The sequence below is a fragment of the Ambystoma mexicanum genome, chromosome 6p, assembly GCF_040938575.1.
Source record: "Ambystoma mexicanum isolate Mex_15411 chromosome 6p, UKY_AmexF1_1, whole genome shotgun sequence".
NCBI lineage: Eukaryota > Metazoa > Chordata > Amphibia > Caudata > Ambystomatidae > Ambystoma > Ambystoma mexicanum.
Genome location: NC_090935.1, coordinates 1,335,522,351 through 1,335,549,281, shown reverse-complemented (window position 1 = coordinate 1,335,549,281; position 26,931 = coordinate 1,335,522,351). Strand labels below are relative to the sequence as shown.

Below are 26,931 nucleotides of genomic sequence, written 5' to 3'. Positions count from 1 at the left end.
TCCTTGCTGCCATGCACAGAGAATAGTGACAAACTCAAGGCTTCCGATTAATCATGAAACCGGAAATATACAATAGGTGTACTCCTGGGAGGCCATGATTGTGCCGCTTGCTTTTGATACAACAGGCTTCCTTGTTTCCAGACTGGAGAGATTTTCAATCACAGCAATCAGCTCTTGATAGCTGTCTTGCATAACCCAGACTAATGTAGGGGTCTGCAGCCCGGAAGACAGGCCCTTTCTACTACACATTTGTAGATTTTTCACTGCATTTGACGTGGTCAGTTGGAACTTTTTGCGGACTAACATCATTGGTGATCCCAAATGGCTTATTGCAACTGACCATTGAACTGGGCACCTGAGTGCGAGTTCAGCTCGATAGCTCTGGATACACAACATATAAGATGGATACTTGCCTGGCTTAATAGCGTGATTGTATTTTAGCATCCTTTGTTCCTAGTGTACATTTCCGATATGCTGTCTACTTTAAGCAAAGCTAAAGCATTTCCCCCACAGGTGGGTGACATACCTTGCCAATCGCTGTACTATGCAGACAATGGCATCTTCCTGGACTCAACCTCTACTGGGTTACAGCACACCCTTAAGGGAACAATGTAAAATCCATAATCCACAAATGAATGTCAAAACAATGAAAACGATGTTTTTCTCTCACAGCAAAAAGTACAGCACGTTTCAGTGTCAAGATGAAGCACAGCGAATATGAGTTGTTCAAGTTATTTTTGGGTACACATTTTGATTCTATAGCTAAATGATAAATCCCATTTAAAAATGCTCCAAACTGGTGTCTCATTAATCACCACAGAACTAGTCAAATACACCATTATAGATGGTATGCATAGCATTCCCGTATTATTAAACAGTTACAGTGGAAAGATCCCACCTAAAATCATCTATGGATGTGCAGGCAAAAAAAAAGGAGCTGGTTCATTTGATTTGAGTTTGATTTGATTTTTATTTATATAGCACTATACACCAACGCGCTTTACCGAAATAAAATAAACGGTACAGTTCATGGGAAGCAAAATGAGAAACACACATTGACAGGCAAGCAAGTGAGTTTTAAGGCATGAGCAGAAAGCAGGTAAAGAAGAGAGTGATGGAAGAGTGAGAGGAAGCACGTTCCAGTGTTTGGGGCCCTTGAGAGAGAAAGATCTGAAGCGGGAGTTAGCGCGAGGGGGGACGTAAGAAGAGAGATTCAAAGCGGAGAGAACTGAATGGGACATAGAAAGAAATAAGAGAGGAAAGACAGGGAGGGGAAAGTTTATGAAGACATTTAAACACTAGGCAAAGAAAGTTAAGGAGCAGACAGGACTCAAAAGGGAGCCAGTGAAGTGAGGTAAGAGAAGCGGCAATAGAGTCATGAGAGGATAAAGAATAAAGGAGATGTATACCTGAGTAGATAGAGCAAGGAGGAGTGTGATGAGTAGCAGAGAGGTCAAGGAGAAGAGAGGAACAGTAGAAGAGATGGGAGAAAATAAGAGACCAGATAAGAATTTTGGTGTCAGTAAAAGAAATAAAATGTCTAGCCTTTCGGATATTAAAAAGCTGAAACCGACAAGAGCAGGAAAGAGTGGAAATTTGACAGGAGAAAGTAAGGGAAGAGTCAATAACAACACCATGATTCAGCTTTGTTGGGATTCAGATGGAGGAAATGGGCCAACATCCAAGCCTGAATAGCAAGTAGGCAAGAGAGCTGGGTATTGTCAGCGTAAAAACAATGGGAAAGGCTGAAGGAGGAGATGAGAGGTGAGAGCAATGGTATAAAGTGTGGAAAGCAGGGGACCCAGGACCAAGCCATGGAGAACACCATACTGAAGAGGAAGGGTGGGAGATATAAGGCCAGCCCAGGATAAGTGCGATTAGAGAGATATGAGTGAAACCAATTTACAACTGAAGCACAGACACCAAGTAGGACCAGGAGGGATGATTGCTTGGAGTGGTGAGCAGAAAGATATGCATCACAAACAGAGAGAATAGCAGTTTTGGTGTATTGGAAGGGGCGAAAAAAACAATTTGATGTATAAGTTGGAGAGAAGCAGAAACTTCTGAGTAGAAACTTGAAAATAGACGATACGCTCAAGAAGTTTAGATAGAAAAGGTCAGAGTGAAATGGGTCGGTACTTAGAAGAATGGTCCAAAGAAGTTTTTTTAAGAATGGGAAGATTAGAGTTCGGATTTGAATGTAGAAGGAAAGATAGAAGACTGAAGGGAAAGATGAAAAAGTAGGGCCAGATACGAAGAAAGTCAGGGATAGGCTTTAGGCATAAGATCGGAAGGAAGTGGATCAGTGGGAGGGGCTGTAGTGTCAGCTTTGGAGAGATAACAAGAGATGTCGGCAGCAGAAAGGGGAGATAGAAGAAGAAGAAATAGGATTAGGAGCAGGAGGGGTAATGAGGTTTAGAGGGAGACATGACAATAGATGAAGGGTGACTTTAGAAGAACAGTAAGATGCAAGGTCAGAGGCTGAGAGGGAAGAAGAAAGAGAAGGAGAAGAAGCAGAAAGAATATGATTGAGGACCTGGAATAAATGGTGAGGATAGGAGGAGAGAGAGAGAGAGAGAAAGAGAGAGAGAGAAAGAGAGAGAGAGAGAGTCACAGCATCATAGTCAGAATGGAGAGAGAAAAGATTATGAAGGTCAGAAGGAGATAGAGATTACCTCCAGTTGTGTTCAACGCAACGGAGACAACTATGCAAGGAACAAAGAGCTGGAGTAAGCCAAGGTTGAGGTGGCTTGAGGTGGCTCGGTTGAGAGTCGAATATCGAAACGAGTATTAAAGATATGTCAATCATTGGCCATTCAAGTAATACGTCTAGAGTTAGGGTTAGCTGGGATATTAATGAAAGCTTTGGAACAAGTAGTCAAAACATACCGGTCCGACGGACGGCCACCAGGGGGCGCAGAGACCAGCATGCTCTCTCTGTGAGCTCCGTAACCAGCACCCCGGAAGATGAAATGAGCCCCCATTTTTCGGAACCCCCCTGTGAAACAAATGCGGAATTCTGCTGTGTGAATGTCCCCGCCCACCCCTGAGAAAAATCCCGAAGTAAATCGGCCCTCCACGACTCCAGAAAACAAGAAGGAAATTTGGGACCTCCGAGACCTGCTGAAATCGAAACTAACTGCGTGCCTTTAACTGCCAAGAGGGCCTGGAGGCGGGCGTGCAGTTCCCGAAGTGAAACACCCTCACATGCGGGCGAGAGACACGCCAGCCGCCCCAGCGAACACGAAGAAGTGCAGCACGGGGGAGCAGACTGCAGAACGCAAATACAACGACTCATACCGGAGCGACGCTGGAAAAGACGCCGAGTCGAGCCCTCGTGGACCCGGCGACTTTCCAGGTGAGCCTGCCGGCAGAGTTGTCCGGGCCAAAGACTGTGCGTGAGCCTGACTAAAGTCAGAATCCACAAACAGATTCGACAGGAGGCGGTGCTCACCCCCCCAGGGGTCGGCTCCCCTGCACAACTCTCCGCCCGTCCACTAAATCACCTCGGGCCCCCATGAGGCCCAGCGCCGCTTCATCTGAAACCCATCCGCAGCGTAATTTGTGAGCAAAGGAGGCAGAATGCTGCGATAACTTAACAACGAACGGGCGATCAGTGCTCACAATTGACAGGCGAACATCCGGAGCTCAATGTGACTTCACCGACCCACGCATCTGGGTACGGTGCTCCCGCAGGCAGAAGCGTAGTAATCCATCCGGGCACAGATAACCCGCATCTATCTAACGGGGACACATTGGCCTGCCAGTAACGGACTTTGTCACCCTCCAGCCTCATAACAGCGTGTTAACGCTACATCATCACTGGGGAGCGCCGGCATTCCCAGCACGCACAAGGTGAGAGGATCAAGAGAGCGGCGTAACGAACATACTCGCACCCCTTCCTGGCCCTGCAGCATCCACTCTTGGGAACATCCACCCCGTTTACCGGTTGTAAAAAGTACCACCCCCGCTCACATGTTGTGATTGCAGCGATTCTATGGGGAACATATATCTATCCTCCACCGATTGCAAAGAGGTTACAACATTAAACAACCATCTACAGCCGCCCACATTCGCAATGGATGCTTTTAGATCCCGCTTACAACTGAACCCTCATGGTGCTACAGCACATTGTGCCCCCGTAACAGTGCTCGTGCACGAACATCCTAACACCCTTACTGCAGCGCATACCACCTTGCAAAAGCCCTTGGGAGAAGGAAGAGATAACGCACACACGCTGAACCAAAGGAAGCAGTTGAATAGGGGCTCCCAACCTGAGGCATAAACCGCCCTCCTTGAGAGATTGACTAACATTCTATAGTCGCACTCAGGTTCTGCTGACATCATCACACACCTTTAAAGCGAGAAAGGTGTAGGGCGCCACAACCCACGCAGTCTCTACCCGGAGCCGCCAACGGTGGTGACCTGTATGAGTATTAAGCACAAGCTAGCTCACTTCGCCTACACCCCCACCTCGTCTATAACCTCTGATGCCAAGATGGCAAACTGCGTCACTACAGGAGACAACTTAGCTGCAGCTACAAAAGGAGACATAGCAGCCCTACTGGGGGAGATCAAGAACCTGGGCACTAACATAGGTGGCAAAATAGACAGAATCACTCAAAGGCTCGATAGCATGGAGGACAGGCTTGAAGGAGTTGAAAACAATCAGGCCTCCATTGACACACTAGAAGGGCAACTTGACCAGAGAATAATGGAACTGGAACAACGCGAACACGAGTTCAAACTCAAACTCGATGATTTGGAAAACAGAGAGAGGAGGAACAATATACAGATTTTTGGTATTCCTGAGAGAGAGGGGGAAACAGAGGCAGACCATAAGGAAACACTCCACAACATCATCAAACTTCTGACAACGGACGATGAGGTGGATGAACCGGTAACAGAACGAATCCATTGGGCAGGCGGCCCAGCAGGTGGACCACGCTCGGTCCTCTCCCGATTTCACCGCTTCAGGGACAAAGCCAGAATTCTTGAGAAAGCCAGGAAGAGCGAGATGATTACGTTGGGCGGAGCACAAATCTCTATTTACCAAGATCTTTCCTCCTTGACCCTGGCCCTCAGAAAAATGTGTGGTCCTCTGACAAAGAAGCTCAAAGAAAAGAATGTTCAATATAGATGGGGTTACCCCTTCTCGCTCACGTTTGAATATGAGGGGACCAGATTCAGACTACGATCAGAGAAAGAAATAAAATCGTGCATATCTGACCTCCTGGGCACCCAAGGAGAGGACGCTAATCAAGAAGCGACAAATAGAGAAGGACGAGAATGGCGACTCCAAGGCCCCCGGAGAAGCAGAGTGAAGGGGTCACATAAATTCAAGAGAGGCAATCCCTCCCCCGAAATGGATAACTGAAACCATGTGATACCGGTAAAACACTTCCAATCGAAGTATGTAAGTAGTGTAATGTGGATGTACTGACACACACACATTCCCCGGATTCTAATGAATAAAATTAGGGGGGAACCACTGAGGGGCTCATTTTGGACTAAGATGACTTATTTTGGTCAAGGGGCGTGAAGTAACAGCCCCCGGAAGTGGTCCGATGCCGACCTGGAATAACAAACGGGGCTTGATCGGACGCCATCAATTAGGAGTGGGGAGGGGGTGGGGAGAGGGTGAGGGAAAGGTCAACGAACCGGAGGAGGTCAGAGCAGCGAACATAGTGAACCACAACAGTCAATGCAGCGAGCAACTAATGAGCATAGAGCATTGTCGATTATACACAAAGAGACAACTCCCAGCAAGAAAGAACAATGGCTACGAACATTAACATAAGGGAACCTGTCTCCCTAAGAGTCGGGACACTCAACGTTAAAGGGCTCAATTCACCGACGAAACGGTCTCTTGTGGCTAGAGAATTTCATAGAAGCGGACTAGATATTCTTCTACTGCAGGAAACAAAATACATAAAAGGAGAGGAACGACAGATCCTTGGGAAACGAGTTGGAACTGAATTCTGGGGTTCGGGCCCACTCAGAAAGGGAGGGGTGGGAATCCTCATTAGAAAAGGCATAGAGTTTGCACTAACCAAGACATGGTCTGATGTGGAAGGACGAGCAATGTTGGTGAATGGGCAACCAGGTAAGCTGAACGTCACAATTGCCACCCTGTACTCTCCGAACACAGGCCAGTCTAGACTTCTCTCCAGAACGATCCCTAAGATACTATTGGAAGCCACAGTGCACATCATTTTGGGGGGAGATTTTAATCAATGGGCGAACCCGGTGAAAGATCGAAAGCCTGGGAAACCTAACATGGCTCAACAGAATAGACCTGAACCGACTGAGCTAGCTCATATGATGGAACTGTATAATATGGTAGATGCAAGGAGGGCTCACCATCCGGAAGAGCAAGGCTACACTTTCTATTCAGCTCCCCATAATACGCACACCCGCATCGATTACATATATCTCTCTAGAGAGCTCTCTGAGGTAATATCACACGCAAAGACAACCCCGATCACTTGGTCTGACCACGACATGGTCCTCACAGACATTCGGTGGGCGGATCTGCCTGAAAATGGTGGAAAATGGCACTGAAATGAGAGCCTCTGGAGAGATGTCGTTTTCAGAACTGAAATGGAGACAGAAATCTCTGAATTCTTCAAAACAAACAACAATGTCGAAGTGTCCAGACAGACGGTGTGGGAGGCGGGCAAGGCCACCTGGAGGGGGGTTCTGATAAGGGAAGGTACATCAAAGAAGAGAGAACGTAATCTCATTGAACAAAGGCTACAAACTGAAATCTACCAGTTAGAAAGCAAACCCAAAATGGGCGAAGAATTAGACCCTCAGAGAATGAATAAAGCCAGAGAGAAAAGAAAGGAACTGAAACTATTGGAGCATGAACAGGTAGTGCGCAAACTGAGATTTTTAAAACAAACATTTTACGAAAAGGGTGATAAGGCTGACGCACTTCTCGCTGCGAGAGCAAAGAGCTGAGCGAAGGGTATTAGAAATTAAGGACGATTCCTCCCCTACATCACATGCCCACACCACTATCCCAGAATGTTTTGCCGACTTTTACGAAACCTTATACTCCTCTGAGGTGGACCCTGAGCAATCAGAGACAGAGTCTTACCTGTCCTCAACAGATGTACCCCGTATTCTTGACCTAGACGCCGACTCACAAGAATCCCCTATTACGGAACTGGAGGTCCAGGCTGCCATAAAAAGGTTAACCTTGGGCAAGTCCCCGGGCGAAGACGGCTTCACCGCCGGATTTTATAAAACCTTCAACACCACACTGACTCCCTTCCTAACACTCCTCTTCAATGAAATAATGGACACGGGGTAGCCCCCAGACTCCTTCACCAGGGCATTGATTACTGTTATCCCCAAGGCTGGAAGGGATCCTACGAAATGTGCCTCATATCACCCCATCTCACTACTCAATCTTGATGCAAAGATATATTACCAGAATCTTGGCAGCAAGGCTCGAATCCCTCATTCCGCAACTCATACACTCCGATCAAGTTGGGTTCATACTGGGTAGACAGGGGGGCAGAAACAATCCGCAAAACCCTCCACCTGATCCACGCATCCCAGACCATGGAGAATGACCCGGTCTTACTCTCCATCGACGCAGAAAAGGCCTTTGATAGGGTGGAGTGGGGGTTCCTTAAAGCAGTACTACGAAAGGTGGGAATGGGCACTAGATTCAGATGAGCGATACACGCAGTATATACGGACCCCAAGGCATCTATATTCGTGAACGATGAATACTCACGGTGGTTCAACCTGCAACGTGGGACCCGACAGGGATGCCCCCTCTCGGCGATTCTCTTTGCCCTCTCCTTAGAACCATTAGGAATAACAATGAGGGCGGACCCCACACTAGAGGGTATCTGACTGGGGACAATAGAATACAAAATCGCCCTCTATGCAGATGACATCCTCCTTCACATCACAAACCCCTCCTCCTCCATCCCCCGGGCTCTCTGCATGATAGAAGAATACGGTAAACTCTCAGGGTTTAAAATAAACAAAACAAAGTCGGCGCTCTTTCTTCTCCAGGGTCAAGAAGATGAGAATGCCACTAAATTTTCTTCACTCGGTCTCAATATTGAACACTCAAAACTACAATACCTAGGGATACAAATAACGAGAAATACGAGTGAACTATCTGAAGCAAACTTCCCCCCTCTACTGAAGCAGTTTAGGTTAGACTTAACAAGATGGGATGAGCTCACAATATCCTGGCTAGGCCGGCTCAATGCAATAAAGATGGTATCCCTTCCCCGGTTCTTATACCCCTTCCAGACGATACCCATTAGGATTCCGAAAAGCTTCTTTATTGAGGTCAAAAAGGCAATGCTCCAATTCCTAGGGCAAGGAAAGAAAGCAAGGATCCCATATAAGACCCTAACGCTTCCTAAAGACAAAGGTGGGGTTGGACTTCCCAACCTTCAAAAATATTATGAAGCCTCCCAACTTAGAGTATTGATTCCACACCTGCGTGATCAAACAAACATCCAGTGGGTCAATATGGAGAATCACTATTTTTCACCAGCCACAGTGTCTGAATGGCTATGGGCACCTAAGAAAAGAATATGTAGAAAACTCAAAGATCACCCGATACTAATGATCATCTGCGACATGTGGACACATGGCAAGAACATGCAAAACATTACCACCTGGCCGGCCCCCCTGAGCCACTTATGGTCCCCAGGAATCAATTACCACATTCCAGATGTAGGAAGGTTCCAATTGTGGTACGAGGCTGGCTTAGAAAGAGTAGGCCAACTACAAAGGAAAGACTCCTTCATCTCGCTCCCTGAACTAACCGAAGCCCTCGGAATGGGCCCATTATCCACTTTTCAATATTTACAAATACAAGGGGTCTTGACAAGAGCCATGTGCAGGCCCAAACTAATGAGAGAACTCACCCGCTTTGAGAAAATACTGGACTCAAGAACTGTAATGAAGGGCCTAATATCTGATATGTACAGAGCACTGATAGAAGGAGAGGGGGTGAATACGGATGCACTAAAAGGCAGATGGGAAAAAGATTTCGTCGATCAGTTCACTCTGGAGCTATGGGACACCATATGCCAAGCAGCCACACGGATATCCATTTCGAACCAATACAAACTCCACGCAATCAAATTATTGCATAGATAGCAATATGATCCTGTCAGACTATCCAAAATGTTTCAGACTGCAAGCCCGGAATGCTGATGTGGATGCGGAGAAAGAGCAGATTACTGGCACATGTGGTGGGGATGTCCCCGAATACAAGTATTCTGGTCAGAAGCCCTGGGCTGGATTAAAGAGGTCGATGGTATTACCAGAACAGCTACTCCCTACCTCATATTGTTTGGCCTCGAGAAGGATGAGGATGACTGGGTCAAAATCAAAGATGTAGCCCCGCAACTGTTGCTAGCTGCCAGGACAACACTAGTAATGAGGTGGAAAGCTCCCACAAACCCCACGAAAAACGAATGGATCCATGTATCCACTAATATATGCATAATGGAACATATAACGGCATCGCTCCACGTAAAACTGTCACAGACTGAAGTCTTATGGATGGAATACAAAAGTGTATATCTGCCCGACAGCCTATCCCGTACCAAAGCTCTTACCATGGCAACAGAAGAACAAGGATCGACCTAAGCAACATAAAAGTTGAGCCCTCCAACAGACACTTTCATAACTGAGGTGATCCCGACAATGTACACTGACTCTGATCGTCACACGATGAACGCTGCATGATCTGCGATAAAGGTTCTGACCAGGAGGGAGGGGGGCGGGAAATGGGAAGGGGGGGAAAGTCATGTTTTCGCGCGAGCCCTATGTATGAAGAATGTGTTTGCAGGACAGACACGAAATACATGGAACCTTTAGGGTTTGCTTCCTTATTCTGAGACATTTCATCGTTTATTCATTGTATCTTTCTTTTGCATGACTTGTATCTGTAAACCTAATAAAAACCAAATTTACAAAAAAAAACATACTGGTCCCTGTCGCATTCTGCTGTGAATACACTGAGAAGGATGATATTTAATGATTTGTTCGACACCAGTTGTAGAACATCAGAAATTGGGTAACATTGAATATTGCTCTGGCTAGCTTAGGTATGGACAACACCACTGTAACCACAATTTCCTCAAAGTGGGTAATGAAAAGATTATTAAAGGTTGTAATATAATAGGTTGGTTCTTTTTAGTTTTGCAAATGATCTAGGTTGTTACAATACGATATTAAAGTATGAAAGTTTAGTCAGAACTGCACGTCAGGGGGTAGTCCAGAGGTACTTAGAAGATTTACCCCACCCAGAAGTGCAGCGATTATATTTGAATTTTAAATGGTCTAATCTTCAAACAGAAATGGTTAGGGGGCTTGGAAAGTTAGGAAAAAAGTGAATAGACGGGTGCATCAAAGATTGTATACATGTCATTTTCATATGCCCTGTGCTATTGCTGAACAAAGGATTGTTATTAAAGAAAATTGTTTTACGTGTTGAAGTGTGCACTATTAGAGAAGGGAGGGCACCTATGTGTAACCCGCCAAATGACTGGATTTGTTTTAGCATGTATCCATTTTTACAGGGTTGTAAATTTAAGATGAAAATTCATAGTTACCTTGATCATATTTCTGATTTTATATTGTTGTGTTTTAGCATATTGGTTTGTTTATTTGTATGTTTTAGTAACCCCAAAACAAATAAAGTTTTAACTGAACTTACTGGGGAGAGAAATACGCCATTACAAATTACACCAGAAATCATGGGAAGCCTGTAGTAACCTTTTGTCAATGGTAAGGAGGCGACTGTTCCATCCTCAGAAGGCTTGATATGTAAGCTGGTATTTTATATGTCAATGCCCAATCCTGCACTTATCAGGCATACGTATTTTAAATATTGGTGTGTTGAATTCCAATGAGCCATCTGTTTCAGGTTTTCATTTGCAACAGACATTGCACAAGGAATGGCCTACCTTCACCAGCACAAAATATTCCACACAAGGCTGAAGTCCACCAACTGTGTGATAGACGATCGCTGGGTGTGTAAAATTGCAGGTAAGAAATTGAGCTCATGGAGTGTTTACTGTGATTGCCATTAGCTACTCTTACCAAATATTTGATATCTGTTTATGTTATGTTAATTATTCCAAATGGTCTTGGGCGCAACCCCTCCACCCCCTGCTTAGGGCGATTGGGCTTGCTCGGTACATTCACTTGCACTGTGTAATAAGGGGGCACTTTGATAAACATGTGCAGGGCCGCTTTTGGTTCCCAGTCCACCCCTGCCAGTACCACTGGGTATGCTGACAGCTTCACCTTGAAGCTTGCAAATTCCATTGAGCCCGTGTGCAATGGGATCAGTGAACCCATAATTGTGTCAAAGGGGTTAAGAGATAATACATTAATTAGCTTGAATAAAGTAAGTCCACTTGATTGATGACAAAATGCTGTACACAGAGAGAAAGAGAAGGACGTTGGTGCTCATGGTGCATTGCTCATGACATAATAAAACGAATAGGTCTAGCATGAACAGCTAAACAGTCTTTAAACTGGTGTGCACTACTGGGTTATGAGGATGCTATACACTGAAGAAGTAGACTCCAGAATGGTGCATCGGAGACCCATACCTATCATGCACCCGTTAATCAGCAACCCATTCTGAGATGTTATCTAAATAATCGCGAGAAAACACTTCTATTGCAACCTGTCCCCACATACCACACTCAGTGCAGGATGCTCTTAGCTTTAATCATTATGGGCCTGATTCTCAGAGATTTGCACTGGAGCAAGTCAGGGAATGCCTGGGAACAGCTCAGCTCTGCTCCTGCTGCCTTACTCCTGCAAGTGAGCAAACCTGTAGCTGCCCGGAGCATCTCTTAGAGGCTCTTCAGCAAATCTTTCTTACTCATGGTTGCATGTGAACATCTCATTGAGGCTCCGGGCGGCTCTGAATTTGCTCTAGTTTTAGGCTTTAAGAGTCAGGATTTAGATAGCAGCTTCAGATTAGAGATGTTCACAAGCATATCCTGATTTGATGCAGTGCACATCTTTGAGAATCAGGCCCTATGCCTCTGGTCCTTCGAGGCTGCTATGAAAATACTTTCAGTCCCTGAACTTAAACACAGTAAAGTTAAAAAATAGAACCTTTTTAAAACAAGTTCAGGAAGGGAGCACCTCTTTGTAATGTGTTTCTTAATTTTTGTGGAAACCTCATTTCTCCAGCATGGGGTCTGGCATGGATTCACGTGCTCATGAATATTCCCCGTCGTCAGGCTGGGAATCCTCGGTAAAGAAAAAATCAGAATCAGTTTCGTTTCTGATCTGTCTTTCCTAGTAGTAACCAATCACTGATCTCTGGGTAATACTGTCCCCAGCCAATGACTGCCCTCTCCCTAAGCCCCGCCTCTGGCAGCCATCCTCAGATTTTTACCGCACGTTCAAGTGTTGGGAGTCCTCGTGCTTTAGCTCTCGAGATTTTGCTGCGTTTTCACGCTTTTTCAGGATATTTTCTCATTTTTTCGGTTTAATCGAGCCTCAAGCTCCACCGTTTCTACTTCCGATAACGGGGCCCGTTTCAGAATTCTTCTACGCCCCTCAAGGGTGAAGTTTTCGGCGAGTTTACACTTCTTGGAGGATTCCGGAAGATCTGCGGCCTACCTCAACGGACATGGCCCAGGACAAGGAAAGCTCGACGCACGGATCCAAGCTGTTCAGGTGCTGCCCTGAATGCAGATTACAAAATGTTTTCAAGGAGGACGAGCATTCGCAATGTCTCTACTGCCTTCATGAGGACAAGACGCACGTGGAGAAGGACTGTGCGTTTTGCAAGAACCTTTCGGAACGGACCAAGCAAGATCATCGTTCCCGCCTCGTCGCCTGGTTGGAGAAGGGCACAGCAGGTGAGAAGGCGAAGAAAAAGTCTGAGCGGGCTTCTAAGTCCTGTGAGGGCGCCCCGGCGACGGGGGCCCAACAGAAGGCCAAGCAATGCGAGGCCGCGGGCACCGGGATCGCCGAAAGGTCGGGCTCTTCGGCTGCCAGGCAGGACGCGACTTCCCCGGCACGTTCAACCACGAGCCTGCGCTCTGGTTCGGGGAAGAGGAAGTCTGAGAACCCGGGTAAGCTGCTGGAGCGGCCCCGGTCGATCTCGAAGGGACCCGAGGGGGAGCGAGGCACTGACCCTCCCCCTAAGGCGAAGGCCCAGGACGCACCTAAGGTGGTGAGGGCTTTGATCCAGCCGGCAAAGGCCTCTATCGAAGTGGTCGCTGCGGCCCTGGCGAAGCCGGCGGAGACTACGCCAGTGGAGACGGCCTCTGGGCCAAGAGTATCCCTGCCACCGTGGAGGGAATCCTCTTTCCAGCCCATCGTTAAGACCCCCGAGAAGACCCCGGCGGAAAAAGAGGGAGGGGGGTGCTAGCCATTACAGACTCGGAATCAGCCTCTGAGGAGGATCTGGTGGAAACCGTGAAGGGCCTCAACGAGAGGTTCGAGAAAGTTCGATCCCAGGGGAAGGATCCTGCTGAGGAGATCGAAGATAGCGAGGATGGCGACGACGACGAAGGCCCGGTGGAGCAACCGTCCCTCCCGTCGCAGCCATTGCCAGAGCCTCAGGATAGCTCAGCGGCCATTTTGTTGGCAATCCAATCCTTATGTACTGAGATAAGGACGAGGTTACCACGGACCCCGACGGAGGATCCTGAGCCAGGACCGTCGGGAAGCCTCCCGATCAAGCGGAGGAGAGTCCATCCCGCTCCGCCCTTCGTGTCCACAAGGCCTGTGGACCCCTCATCCCCCTAGCCTGACCCTCGGGATGATACGGCGACGGATACGGGGACGGGGACGGACGACGACGGTGGCGATGATACGACAGACATTCCTTCATCGCCTCCCCCTCGGGTCTCACCGCCCGACGAAATTGGCTCCTTTCAAGCCATGATAGCCAGGGCATCCGAGCTCTTCCAACTCTGCCTGGAGGAACAGAAGAAGGAAGGCTTTCTTTATCAACGACGGGAGGCCAAGAGAAAGACGTTCCTGGCAGTGCCGTTGCTCGACGACATCTGGGACGAAGGGCTGCTGTCCTCAAGAACCCTTCTACGACGCCCGCCAAGAGAGACAGGTACGAGAAGAAGTACCGGGTGCCCGACGCCACCCCCTTGTGCCTCAGGGCCCAGCCTACGCCAGACTCGGTCGTCTCGGCAGCGGCCAAGAAGAAGGCAGCGGGTGCGGCAGCATCAACTTCCACTTCCCCGCCGGACAGCGAGGGCAAGAGGTTGGACTCCATGGGACGACGGGTCATTTCGTCGGCGGCGGCGACGACGATTAAGGCGGCCAATGCCTTAGCGATCGTGGCCCGTTACGACAGGGAGCTTTCGTTCAAGTTAGCTCCCCTGCTGGACTTCCTGCCGGACAACAAGAGAGCGGAAGCCCTACAGATTGTTCAGGAAGGCGAGGTGGCGTCAGATCACGCCATAACGGTGGCAACGGACATTGCCGATACCGGATTTCACCAGATGGGCAACGGGGTTTGCCTACGACGACGAGGGTGGCTCAAGGCGACGGACTTCCGCCAGGACGTTCAGACCAGAGTGTTGGATACGCCGTTCGACGGCAGCAACCTTTTTGGGAAGACGGTGGATGAGTCGCTCCAGGCCATCAAGACCGACTCGGAGACGGCCCGGGCCCTCGGGGTACTTCAAGAAGGACGGCCCTTTCAGAGCTCCGGAGGCAGACAGGGTGCCTCCAAGGGATCCAGCGGTGGCTCTTCTACATACCGCCAGGCAGCCAGCTCCTCGTCCCAGGAGGCCTACAGAGGTCGCGGCAAGCAAGGAGGATCCTGCCGTCGTCGTTAAGGAGGCCAAGACGGCAAGGCCTCCTCCAAGCAGGACTGAACCGGCCGTAGCGTCGGGCCCCCACCGAAGCACCCCGGTGGGAGGCCGGCTGACGAAGTTCGTCAGCGTGTGGGAGTCCATCTCCACCGACCGTTGGGTGTTGGACACCCTGGCCAACAGGCACTCGCTGGAATTCCAAAAGAAGTGTCCTCGCATTCCTCCCGTGGCCAGGAAGGAGAATCACAACCCTCAACTGCTGTTGGAGGTAAGGGCGATGCTCAAGAAAGGTGCCATCGAGCTCGTCCCCAGGAGGCTCCGGGGCTCCGGAGTGTACTCAAGGTACTTCCTCGTCAAAAAGAAGACAGGCGGTTGGCGCCCCATCAAGGACCTGCGTCGGTTAAACAAGTACATCAAGGCACAGAAATTCAGGATGGTCACCCTCTAGCAGGTGCTGGGTCAGCTGGAGGAGGGCGACTTCGTATCGTCGTTAGACCTGGAGGATGCTTACTTCCACATCCCCATTCTAAAAGGACACAGAACGTTTCTCAGGTTCGTGGTTCAGGGACCCCACTACCAATTCAGAGCCCTGCCGTTCGGATTAAAGTCGGCACCCAGGGTATTCACCAAGTGCCTGGCACCAGTGGCGGTGCGGCTGCGCCTGCAAGGGATCCACGTCTACCCCTACCTGGACGACTGGCTAATCCGTGCAAGGACAAGAGAACTCGCCGTCGAACACACAGCGAGAACCGTCCGGCTGCTCACGGATCTGGGATTCGCCATCAACTACCCCAAATCCCATCTGGTTCCGTCACAAGTAGCACTGTTTCTGGGAGCGAAGCTCGATACAGTGGGGCAATTGGCCTCCCCGTCGGAGGAGAGGACGAGGCCATTTTGGGCAAGGTGCAACGCCTGCTAGCCACGGAGGTGGCCAGGGTGAGGTCCATCAAGTCCCTCCTCGGGATGATGTCCTCATGCATCTACCTTGTACCCCTTTGCAGACTTAGGATTCGTCCGCTACAGGAGTTCCTCGACGCCCGCTGGTTTCAGGCGACGGGCTGCTTCGAAGACAGGATCCCTCTCGACGAGGAGTTCCGTCGGGCGATCCTATGGTGGGGTACCTGTGCGCACCTCACAGGCACGGACTTTCAGACCCCAGCGTTTCAGGAGACGGTGACGACGGACGCCTCCCTGGAGGGTTGGGGGGCCCACACCGGAGATCTCCACGCAAGAGGCCTTTGGCTCCCGGAGGAGAGGTCTCTCCACATCAACATTCTGGAGCTTCGAGCAGTGTTCTGGGCACTCAAGTCGTTCCTTCCGTCCCTCAAGGACAAAGTGGTGAGGATCTTCACCGACAACACCACCACGATGTTCTACATACGGAAGCAGGGAGGCACCAGATCCCCAGCCCTATCCAAGGAGGCCCAGGATCTGTGGCACTGGGCCGTCGCCCAGGGGATGTTTCTGGTTCCCTTCCACTTGGCAGGAATAAAAAACACCATCGCCGACTCACTCAGCAGATAGCTGCGCTCGTGCCACGAGTGGGTACTACGTCAGGACCAGGTGGATCGGCTCTTTCGATGATGGGGCAAACCCCGGATCGACCTTTTCGCAACGGCGATGAACTCCAAGTGCCAGAGGTTTGCCAGCAGGTTCCCGCAGCCGAGGAGCATGGGCGATGCTTTCTCGTTCCCTTGGGACGGCCTGTTTCTATACGTGTTCCCTCCGTTGCTGCTCCGTCTCATCAACCAGCTCAAGAAGTTCAGGTGCAGAATGATCCTCGTCGCACCTGAGTGGCCGAGGCAGATCTGGATCCCGGACCTTGTGGACTTGTCAACGTCCCCACCAGTCAAGCTGCCGGCGGACGCGGATCTTCTCTCCAGAGAAGGAGGGGCCATTCTTCATCACGACCCGGAGTTGCGGAACTTGCAGGCCTGGCTCCTGCAGCACTAGAGTTTGGAGGGTACGATATCCCGGCTGACTGCAGAGAGGTTCTTGCAAAAGCCAGGGCGTCTTCAACTCTCAAGTGCTACGGACATAAGTGGAAGAGGTTCTCTGTCTGGTGCCGTGCACAGAAGATTAACCCTCTGCGGATTACGACCCCTCAAGTACTGCCGTACCTACTGTCGCTGGCCAAAGCTGGACTGGCTCACGCCTCCATCAAAATACATCTGGCTGTCATCCCCCGATATACCAGGACTACGGGGCTGGTGTCCTTGTGGTCTCATCACCTGGTGAAGGAATTTATGAAGGGACTATTCCGATCGTTCCTGCCGGTGAAGGCCCCAGCCCCGGCGTGGGAGCTTAATGTGGTGCTGACCAGGCTCATGGGGGCCCCATTCGAGCCTATGCATTCGGCGCCTTTGAAGTTCCTGTCGTGGAAGACAGCGTTCCTCGCGGCCATCACCTCTGCACGACGAGTGGGAGAGATTCAGGCCCTATCTTGCAAGCCTCCATACTTGACTTTTCCCGACACGAGGGTGGTGCTGAGGACGCACCCCTCCTTCATGCCCAAGGTGCCGTCGGACTTCCACCTCAACGAGCCCTTGGTGTTACCAGTTTTCTTCCTGTCGCCTTCGACGCCGTCCGAGAGGACTTTGCACTCGCTGGATGTAGCTAGAGCGCTGAAGTTCTACGTGGACCGCACAAAGAGTTTTCGGAAGACGTCACAGCTGTTTGTGAACTTTGGGACTGTGAATCAAGGGAAGGCTCTCTCGAAGACTTCCATTTCCAGATGGCTCTCCGGCTGCATCATGCACTGTCACTGGTTGGCAAACCGACCGCTGCCCGGCCGTCCAAGAGCCCACTCGACCAGACCGATTGCTGCTACCACAGCGTTCCTGTCTGGTGTGCCCCTGCTGGACATCTGCAGGGCTGCTACGTAGAGGTCTACGCACACCTTCACAAGATTCTACTGCGTCGATCGGGACTCCAGGGAGGAGTCCAGGGGCGGCCAAGCAGTGCTGCGCAACCTGTTCGCTTAAGGTGAGCCTGGTGAGGAGGTAAGAGATGCTCAATGTTGAGTTGTTGTATTGCTTAATGTTGAGCCTGTTGCCACCTCCCGTGGTTGTGCATGTGTGTACTGATATGTATTCTTTTATTCATGAGCATGTGAATCCATGCCAGACCCCATGCTGGAGAAGGAACACGTTACTTACCTGTAACTGTTGCTCTCCAGCATGGGTCTGGCATGGATTCACATGCGAACCCTCCCGCCTACCCCTCTGCGGCTCTTCACTTGGTCATACTGCCATGTGCTACCAAATCTGAGGATGGCTGCCAGAGGCGGGGCTTAGGGAGAGGGCAGTCATTGGCTGGGGGGAGTATGACCCAGAGATCATTGATTGGTTACTACTAGGAAAGACAGATCAGAAACAAAACTGATACTGATTTTTTCTTTACCGAGGATTCCCAGCCTGATGACGGGGAATATTCATGAGCATGTGAATCCATGCCAGACCCATGCTGGAGAACAACAGTTACAGGTAAGTAACTTGTTCCTTCCAGTTTTTCCTTGGCTGTGTGAATAATTGTTTCTTATGGAAAAGGAATATCTAATTTTCTGGCTGGACACGTTCATGCAGTGGCCTCTGACTATTACTACAAGGGACATTTTGTATGCGAGGCAAGGTCTACAGCCCTAGTATTATTACCATTGTCAAATCCATGTTCCTAAACTTAAGCTTTTATCAGAATACCCCCACTGTTGTCATGGATATTTAATATTAGCCATATCTTCCTCAGACCTGTTAGACATCAGAATCTCACTATACATTTAGCTTTCCAAAGGGCTGCCACTGTTAACTTCTGTTAACAAATATAGGTTCTTAGATTGATAGTTATCAATTTTGGGGATATGGTCCACCATGGGGGCTCAGAGTGACATCTGATAGACAACAAGAGCTAAGATCGAGTTGACTGTGATACCACTCGGAACCCTGACGTGAAATACGACCCTTAGCTGAAAGCTACCCATATATAATTGGATGTTTTATGTTGCCCTCTGTGTCCCTTTTCCACTCATTGTACTGTCTCGTACGGACTAGCATTGCATGGGATGTACAATAGAGGAATGAAGGGACCATGCAGAACATAAAAACAAGCTCCCCCTCCCCATAGCAACCAAAAAAAGAAAACACCTGGTAGAGAAAATGCAGTATCAACTCTCTGTGATGTCTTAGCAGTTGATTATGAATTCAAAAATCCTCTGCCTTGATTTCACAGTAGGGGGGATATCTTTTTTGTATTGCATATTTATTTATTTTTTCATTTATAATGCACACAAAAACCCAGAGGCATGGAGGCGCTGTTACAGGTAACTGGTACATGTGGCCAGCTGGCATTTGTGATGCAGACAGATTACAGTTACATTTTAGGTAATAAGACAGACAGACATTGCGGAAAGGTGGTGTGTTACATGAAAGCAGTGAGGAGGGCGGATCAATGGGGAGCATGTACAATTAAGTAAACAGCCATGTTTTGAGTGCTTTGCTGAAAGTCAGTAAGATTCTTCGGCTCTCAGTGCATGTGATAGGGAATTCCATTGTTTGGCTGCAATGGATGGAAAGCTGGAGCCTCCCGCTTTGGATCCTTTGAATCTGGGCTGTACTAGCTGATGGGAATACAGTGTTCTGGTGGACCTGGATGAGATGGTCTTGGCGATTTTCTAGGACAGGCAAGGTTGGGTGGATCTGGAGATGCATCTGTGGGAGATCGAGAGGGTCTTGAACATAATCCTTTCTTGTATGGGGACCCAGTGAATAGTTCTGCGGGTAGCAGAGATGTGTTCGGATTTTGGAATGTTCAGTGCAGCTCGCAGTGAGTTCTTTTGGATCGTCTGCAATTTCTGAATGTTGTGTGCCGATGTACCCGCAAAGAGAACCTTGCAGTAATCCAGCCTGCTGCCGACCACCATCCGGGCTATCGTGAGGCAGCTCTCAGTGGATAGGATTGGTCTGGTAGCATTTATCAATTTGGTAGTGTAAGCTGCTGAGGAGGAGATGGCATTTACTTGGCGAGTCAGGGATAGGGTGATATCAAGGTAGACCGCCAGGGTTTTCACTGCAAGGAAACTATAATCAGGTTGCCATTAATGTTGAACACTGCATACCTAGAGCAAGTTTTTTTAATACTGTTGAGGGCCCAACTAGTAGGAGCTCGGTCTTCTCATCATTTAGAGAAAGGTTGTGCATTGCCATCCAAGCTTGGATGGTTGTTTAAGCTATGTTGAGGGTGTCAGCGTCATTGGAGTAGTTCCCGGAGAGAGGCAGAAGGACTTGCGTACCATTGACATAGTTAGTATAGGCTATACCTAGAGAGTCCAGGAGGTCGAAGAGGGGATGTGTAAATATGTTGTAGAGTGTGGGAGAGACACAGGCTCCTTGTGGCACTCCACATTTGATTGGCAAAAGGGAGCACTTGCTTTGTTGGCACAGACTCTCATTACTCTGTCATCTAAGAAGGAGGTGATCCATGTCGTGGCTTCAGGAGAGAAAGACGCTGAGGTGGTCAGATGGTGGCAGAGGATTTTATGGTCGACTAGGTCAAAGGCAGCAGATAGATCTAGTAGGAGGAGTAGGGCAGGTTTCCCTTCGTCCCTGATCTCATCAATCTGGTTTTTAAGATCAAGGAGTGCTGACTCTATGCCATGGCCTGGGCTGAATCCGGACTGATAGCATTCAGCAAGGGAAATTGTTGCTAACCACTTCCTATGGAAGTAATAATCAAGTGGCCATCAGCGGCTTGAGAGAGTAGGATTACTGTCTGTCTGAAGCTTTGCTATAGATCCACTGTGGATTACTGCTAACTATAGGCTCTCCTCACTCGAATAGATGTTTTTTTCATAGCTAGAGCTTCAAAAGAGTTTGTGCAAAACCAACTGTAGGGGGGCACAATTTTCACAAATATGGACACCCACGACCTCAAGGGGGACTTGTTATTGATGAAGCCTCCCAAGAACTATGCAGAGCCCCGAGTGATGAGGCAAGCATTTTAAATATGGCCACTTCTTGCCAAATTCAAAGCTTTTTATACACTTGACCAGTAATCAAAACAGACACCTCTTAAATCCCATACACTGCAAATAGCAATATGCTTTAATCTCATACCGAAACAAGGACCCTCTAGCAACAAGCCCACAATTACCTCACAACTGTTGACCAAATGCAATCCCTTCACTCATCTGAGACTACTCTGATTCTCAACTCAAAAATAGTAGTTCACCTAAAGCCTTCTCAACAAACCCCCTTCCCTTCCCTTCTCTTTCCTCTCTCTTCTCTGTGTCTCTCTTCCTCATCTCAATCCTTCTGCTATTCTCTAACCCCCTCTCTCATTTCACTCACACCTCCTCCCTCCCTGTCACCCACTTTCCATCTGCCTTGCATGCCTCAACTTACTTCTCCCCTCCTCAACCTCCTACCACTCAGCCCCTCTCTCCTCATGATCTCTCCCCTCTTAACTCCCTAACTGTCTCTCTTCCCACACTCACCCCTTCCCTCTCACAGCTCTCACACACTTCACTCTTGTCACTCCCTCTCCTCTTCATCTTACCTCCCTCCCCACTTTCAGTCGTCATCAACCACTCAAGCCCATATCTCCCATCCTTTCATCTACCACTTTACTCATCCTTTATATGTCCATTGCTTCCTTCCTCTCCCGGTTCAACCTCTCGGCCCTCCTCCTCGTTCCTGTCAATCTCTTCTCCCCAAATACACCACTCAGGAGAATTCAACATACAGACACCTGGACCACACTTTGCACATGAACACGCCAAATAGGGTGCACGCCCATGCCATAAATTGCACAGGGACAGTGCATACAACCACCATGACAAGCACACCAAAATCTATGATGCACAATGTACACATGTCCTCTAAATATTCACTCTAACACTCGTGTACTTCACCTCAGCAGATAACATCTTCAGGGGCATATCAATCCAAACACACTGCTTCAGATATGCCCAAACAGCACATACTCCCAAGCAATCAAAGGCATTCATCTGAACAGCAACATGCACAATTGGTCACCACAGACGGGGCACCTCAAATTATGCATAGACACATACCACACCCGTACTACACGGTGCACATCCCTACTCCTTGAAAATACACACAAAAGGCACATAATCCCACAGAGAACTGTTCCACAACCTTAAGTTATTGACTCCTGCTGCATGGTGGGTTCTAATGTTAGTACCAGCATAGGGGATCCACAGAACAGGAGACGCACCAATGCTCACCTTCTCCCTCATCCTCTTCTCTGCTAATACTTCTCAAACCTCCCACCCTCTCCCAGTCTCACCAACAGACCATTGCCCCTCACCTAAATCACCTCCACCAACCTCAGTCATCACCTCCCACCCACTCCACTTTCCTCCCCTCCCTTATATCCACAGTCCGCCCACTTACTCTCTTACCTCACTCAATTCAAACACATTCCCTTCACCTCAATCAACCCTCTACTGATCACTTGCTCCACCTTCCACCTTTACCACCAGCCCTCCCTTTACCCAACTCCTCATCTACCTCACCTCCTCAGCTCCCCTTAGCTCCCTTGCCTACTCTTCCCACCCACCTCCTCTTCCTACCTCTCCTACTTCCCTACCTCACCCACCTTAAACATGCCACTTGTTACCCTCACCTCCTTAACTCCAAACCTCAACCTCCCCACTCCACAACCCACCTTTCCCATCAACCCACCCCATTTCCTTCTCCCCGTTCTATCCCTCTCTCATCTACCTTACCTCCTACCTTCTGTTATCCACCCTCGCCCAAAATCCCAATAGATCTCACTTACTATCCTCACCCACTCTTCACCTCGCTCACACTTGCATCTATCTTTTATAACCAGCACCTACCCGCTCTCCTCACCCACCTTCACCAACCCTTAACCACCCAACTGCATCCCCCACCCATCCCCCCTGGACTATCCCCACTCTACCCCTACCTATTGGGGAATGAACATCAGGGAATGTGGCAGACTTGGGAAGAACCCTACAGCTTTATACAGGTATATGTGTGGAGCTGTGTAAAATTAGAGCACTCCTTGTCTCTTACCAAGCACCTTTTCCTACGCCACCAACCTGAACAAGCGTTGGGTTCTCTAGCCTGCGCCAGGCTTCCTGTTTCCTTTGGTTGTAGCCTGAAGTGGTTGGGCTTGAGGTGATTTGACTCACAAAGCATTGCCTCACCTATGGGTGTGGTCTGCGTTCAGACATACTGAGTTTCCAAATGCTTTCCCCACTTGCCAGGAACTGCACCCCAAGCTGGGTACAGGACATGTACTCCTGTGTTGGGCTTCCTTGAGGGCCTGGAGCAGACCTTGTCAAGCTGAACATCTGGAACAGGATAGGCCAAGCTTTTCATTACCCGTGGTCCTGGTAGGGAGGTAAAACGACCCACCCCCTGTTGGAATTACCCATAGGTGCGTAAATAGCAAACATACACTTAGCAATTTGAGAGAAGAGATAAAGTACTTGGAGGCAAGGGAGACGCTATACACAGGTTTGAGCTACCCAAGGCTGCAACCATATTTATTGGTAATAGGGCCAACTGCTCTGAGAAAATCCCCTTTAAACGCCTACCCGGTACCATCACAAAAATGCCCGTAGGCTGTTTCCCGCACCCACCGCGACTCTACCTACATCGGAACAAGTGCCCTTGTACGCTATCCTACCAAACAACACTTCAGCCTGCCCTAAAGACGTATTCTACTCTGAGCTGTCAACCTGACGTCATTAACCAGCTTTTATGGGATAGGCAAGCTGACAGTGTCACATTTTGCTCGAATTTGTGCCACCAAATTGCCAGATGTAGCTGGGACATTCTGCTCTTTTCATACACTGTGGTCCATGCATTAATTCTTACCATTCACAGCCAGATGCATGCTCTGCAGCTTTGTCTGGGCCAAAAGCTCCCCATCCATGGCAGAAAACCCTTCCCTGGATAAGGGGAAATGAGTGGATGGAAAATGTGTCTGGGTCCCCATGGTGAACAGAAGTCAAGGCTACGTTAAAAGACTGTGGGCCGCCGAGGGACTTCCTGTGGTTTCTCTGTCACTGAAACACCTCTGATGCTGCACCAGTACTAACCAAGTGCTTGCCATGGTTTTTGGCATTCACACCCACTTTCATCAGAATCTCCTCATGACACTGCTAAATTGGTATTCCATTAGCGCTAACCCATCCCAATGAATCAGGTACACCTCTAATCTGAAGGTTGTTCCTAGTGGCTCACATTGGACAACATAGCCTAATGTGTACTGCTCCCAGACCCACCCACACCCCTCAGCCAGGCTGGTCTGTCTTGAATCTTGACATCTTGAAGCCCGTTTAATCCTGCTCCACTTCATTATCCTTCCACTACACTACCTTATCATCTTCCCAGTGTCTTTTCTTTACTACCAGCTCACTCGCCCTGGTGGCACCATAGAAAGCCAGTAGGAATACACAACACAAAAACAGGCACTACAAACCATTCATATATACCTCCCCAGGGAAACCTATCATTTTCTGCAATATTTCTCATTAAATGTTTTTTTTTCCTTTCCTTCACCTTCTTTGCTGGTCTGCCCCACCACATGAGCATTCTCTTACCCAAAAAAGAGAAAGGCAGTTTTCTTCTACCATGCTCCCTGGCAGTAAAAGGTATGACAGACAACCAGATCTCTGCCAATGAAGTGCTCTTCCCTGCCTTCTTCCCACACAGAACAAGTTCCCTCCACTGATTCCTCTTCCACCCAGAAAGTATGGGCTGTACCGTCAACTATCATCATGAATGACAGAAGCTCGTTCAGTCCTGGACACCAATGCTCCAGATGTTTTACCGGAATGGAAACATCTCCTTTTCTGTGAGTGGCACTATACTCCTCAAGGTTTCCACTTGAAATGTGATAAAGCATTTGCCATTACATTTTTGGATACCTCCACAAACTTGGCAGAAAAACAGCTAGTCACACGCCGGCAATGCAGCACAAGCGTCCTGAGTAGGCATGAAATGTTTGGGCACCTTGCAGACTGTTTGTTGAGCACTTGGACAATGGACCCACTGTCCACCCAGAAAACAGTCTCTCTGTTGGCCAGCTCATCCCCCCAGGATCTTCCTTACTACCAGTATTAGGAACAGCTCCAGGAAGTGAATGTTCCATACGTTTAAAAAAAAGTAGGACTAGCAATGGACAACCCGCTAAATTATAGTCCTATTTCGAACACGCCCTTTCTGCTAAAAATCTTAGATAGGGTTGCATACGGCCAGATTTCCGAACATTTAAATCTGCACCCAATCCTGAATTAACATCAATCGGGTTTCAGACGGGGTTTCAGAACCAAAACTTCACTGCTGGACCTTAAAGATAACCTGCTGGAGCGAATGGATAAAGGATCTCTTTCCTTGCTTGTCTCGCTGGATCAGTCCTCGGCGTTCGACCTGGTTGATCATTCGATCCTGACTGCTAGACTCTCCGAGGTTGCTAATTTTTCCCCCTTATCGATATCATGGATCGCTTAATTTCTTAAGGACAGAGTCAGTAGAGTTTGTTCCGAACTAGCTGAGGCCTCACCCATTCTGGTACTCTTCGAGGTACCTCAGGGGGCCAGTACTTTACCATGCCTCCATAACATTTTTATGACCCCGTTCTTTTCTAAATTAGAGAAGGACGGAATTATGTTCAGTAACTATGCAGACGACACATAGTGTGTCGTCCCGCTTTCGGGCGTCCACTTTCAGGATGAATTAGAGTTGAACAGAATATTTGATCTAATAGAGAATTGGATGCTCAATAACAATTTAGCACTCAATAAAAGTAAAATGGAGCCAATAATAGTGGGCATCGCTGCCGCCTTAAAAAAGCTGGACAAGAGTTACGGCTCCTTTAGGTTGGGAGCTGATATTATTGTTCCAGTTCCAAAGCCAAAGATTCTGGCCGTAATCCTGGACCAGTCTTTATCAATGAGGCCTCATGTTACTAGCATTGTAACAGCATCAGCGTATTATATCAAATTGCTCCATCATCTTAAGCCACTCATCTCTCAGACGAGTGCTGAGACCATCGCCAGAGCCATTATTGGAGCAAAAATTGACTATTGTGGAAGTTTACTAGCCGGCATTACTACTTACAACATGTGCAGACTACAAATCATGCAGAACAGGGCGGTGAGAGCAGTGCTGGGCCTGGCAAGAAGAGACCATCTAACAGGTGTAAGGCAATCGCTTCTTTGGTTACCTATAGAAGCACGTATCAACTACAGAGTCTTAACTATTACATTTAAGTGCAGACAGCGGAGAATGCCTACATACTTGCAGAAGTCTATTATAGACAAAGCTAATGGTAGAGAGCTAATATCCAGTGGGCAGAATGTACTCCTACTCCCTAGAAGTCGCTCCGCAAAAGCTCAAAAGGGAGCATTCCATCTAGTGAGCCCCCAAACTCTGGAACAACCTGCCTAAACACCTAAGATTCCAGAGTTCCTTGCCTGTTTTCAAGAAAGAGCTGAAAACCCACCTCTTTGCTTAGTTTTCGTCTCCCATTCTCCTAAGTCTTATTGGGATCTCTTCTCACATTCAAAATGTGATAAATGTTATCTGTCAAACTGTCTGTAATTGTTAGCGCCTTTATGCCTGAGGGTCCGGAGCGCGCTATATAAAAATGCTGTAATGTAATGTAACGTACTAACTCCCCGCTGAGGCACTCTTCAGGACATTGAATGGCACACCACCTTTTCCGCAATATTTCCCCCAGACTAATGATGCCTGCTGCATCTTTGTACAGTTCTAGAACAGAACTGCTCACTTTGTCACCTCTCCACATGGATACCCCACTGAAATAGAGCAAAAATGTGACCCACACATCGAGGTACTGTTTAACTGCCTGTGGTAATCTGGTAAATGCTTTGTGCATCCCAGTCCCTTCATCTCAGATGAAGGGTCAGCTAACCCTAGTTGCCAAGTTCATCTGCCCAATAACTGACTGCAGCTGCCCCAATTACACTTTTTTACTTATCAGACTTTTTGCCATGGCTGCCTGAAAAGCCTTAATTTTGCATTCTGGCACATGAGGCTCTTATTACACTTTAACTCTATGCCAAGGAAGGAGGGGCATGTGTTTAGGCCCACCCCTTTGC

The 26,931-nt window shown here is 48.6% G+C and overlaps 1 protein-coding gene across 1 annotated transcript in view; it reads left to right on the top strand.

Annotated features, from left to right (window-relative positions):
- LOC138510826 (atrial natriuretic peptide receptor 1-like) overlaps positions 1–26,931 on the top strand; it is a 488,764-nt gene that overhangs the window by 286,781 nt on the left and 175,052 nt on the right. Inside the window, exon 13 of the mRNA XM_069626514.1 lies at positions 10,925–11,046. Within this exon, the coding sequence (XP_069482615.1) occupies positions 10,925–11,046 (122 nt within the window). The remainder of the gene's footprint in view (positions 1–10,924; positions 11,047–26,931) is intronic.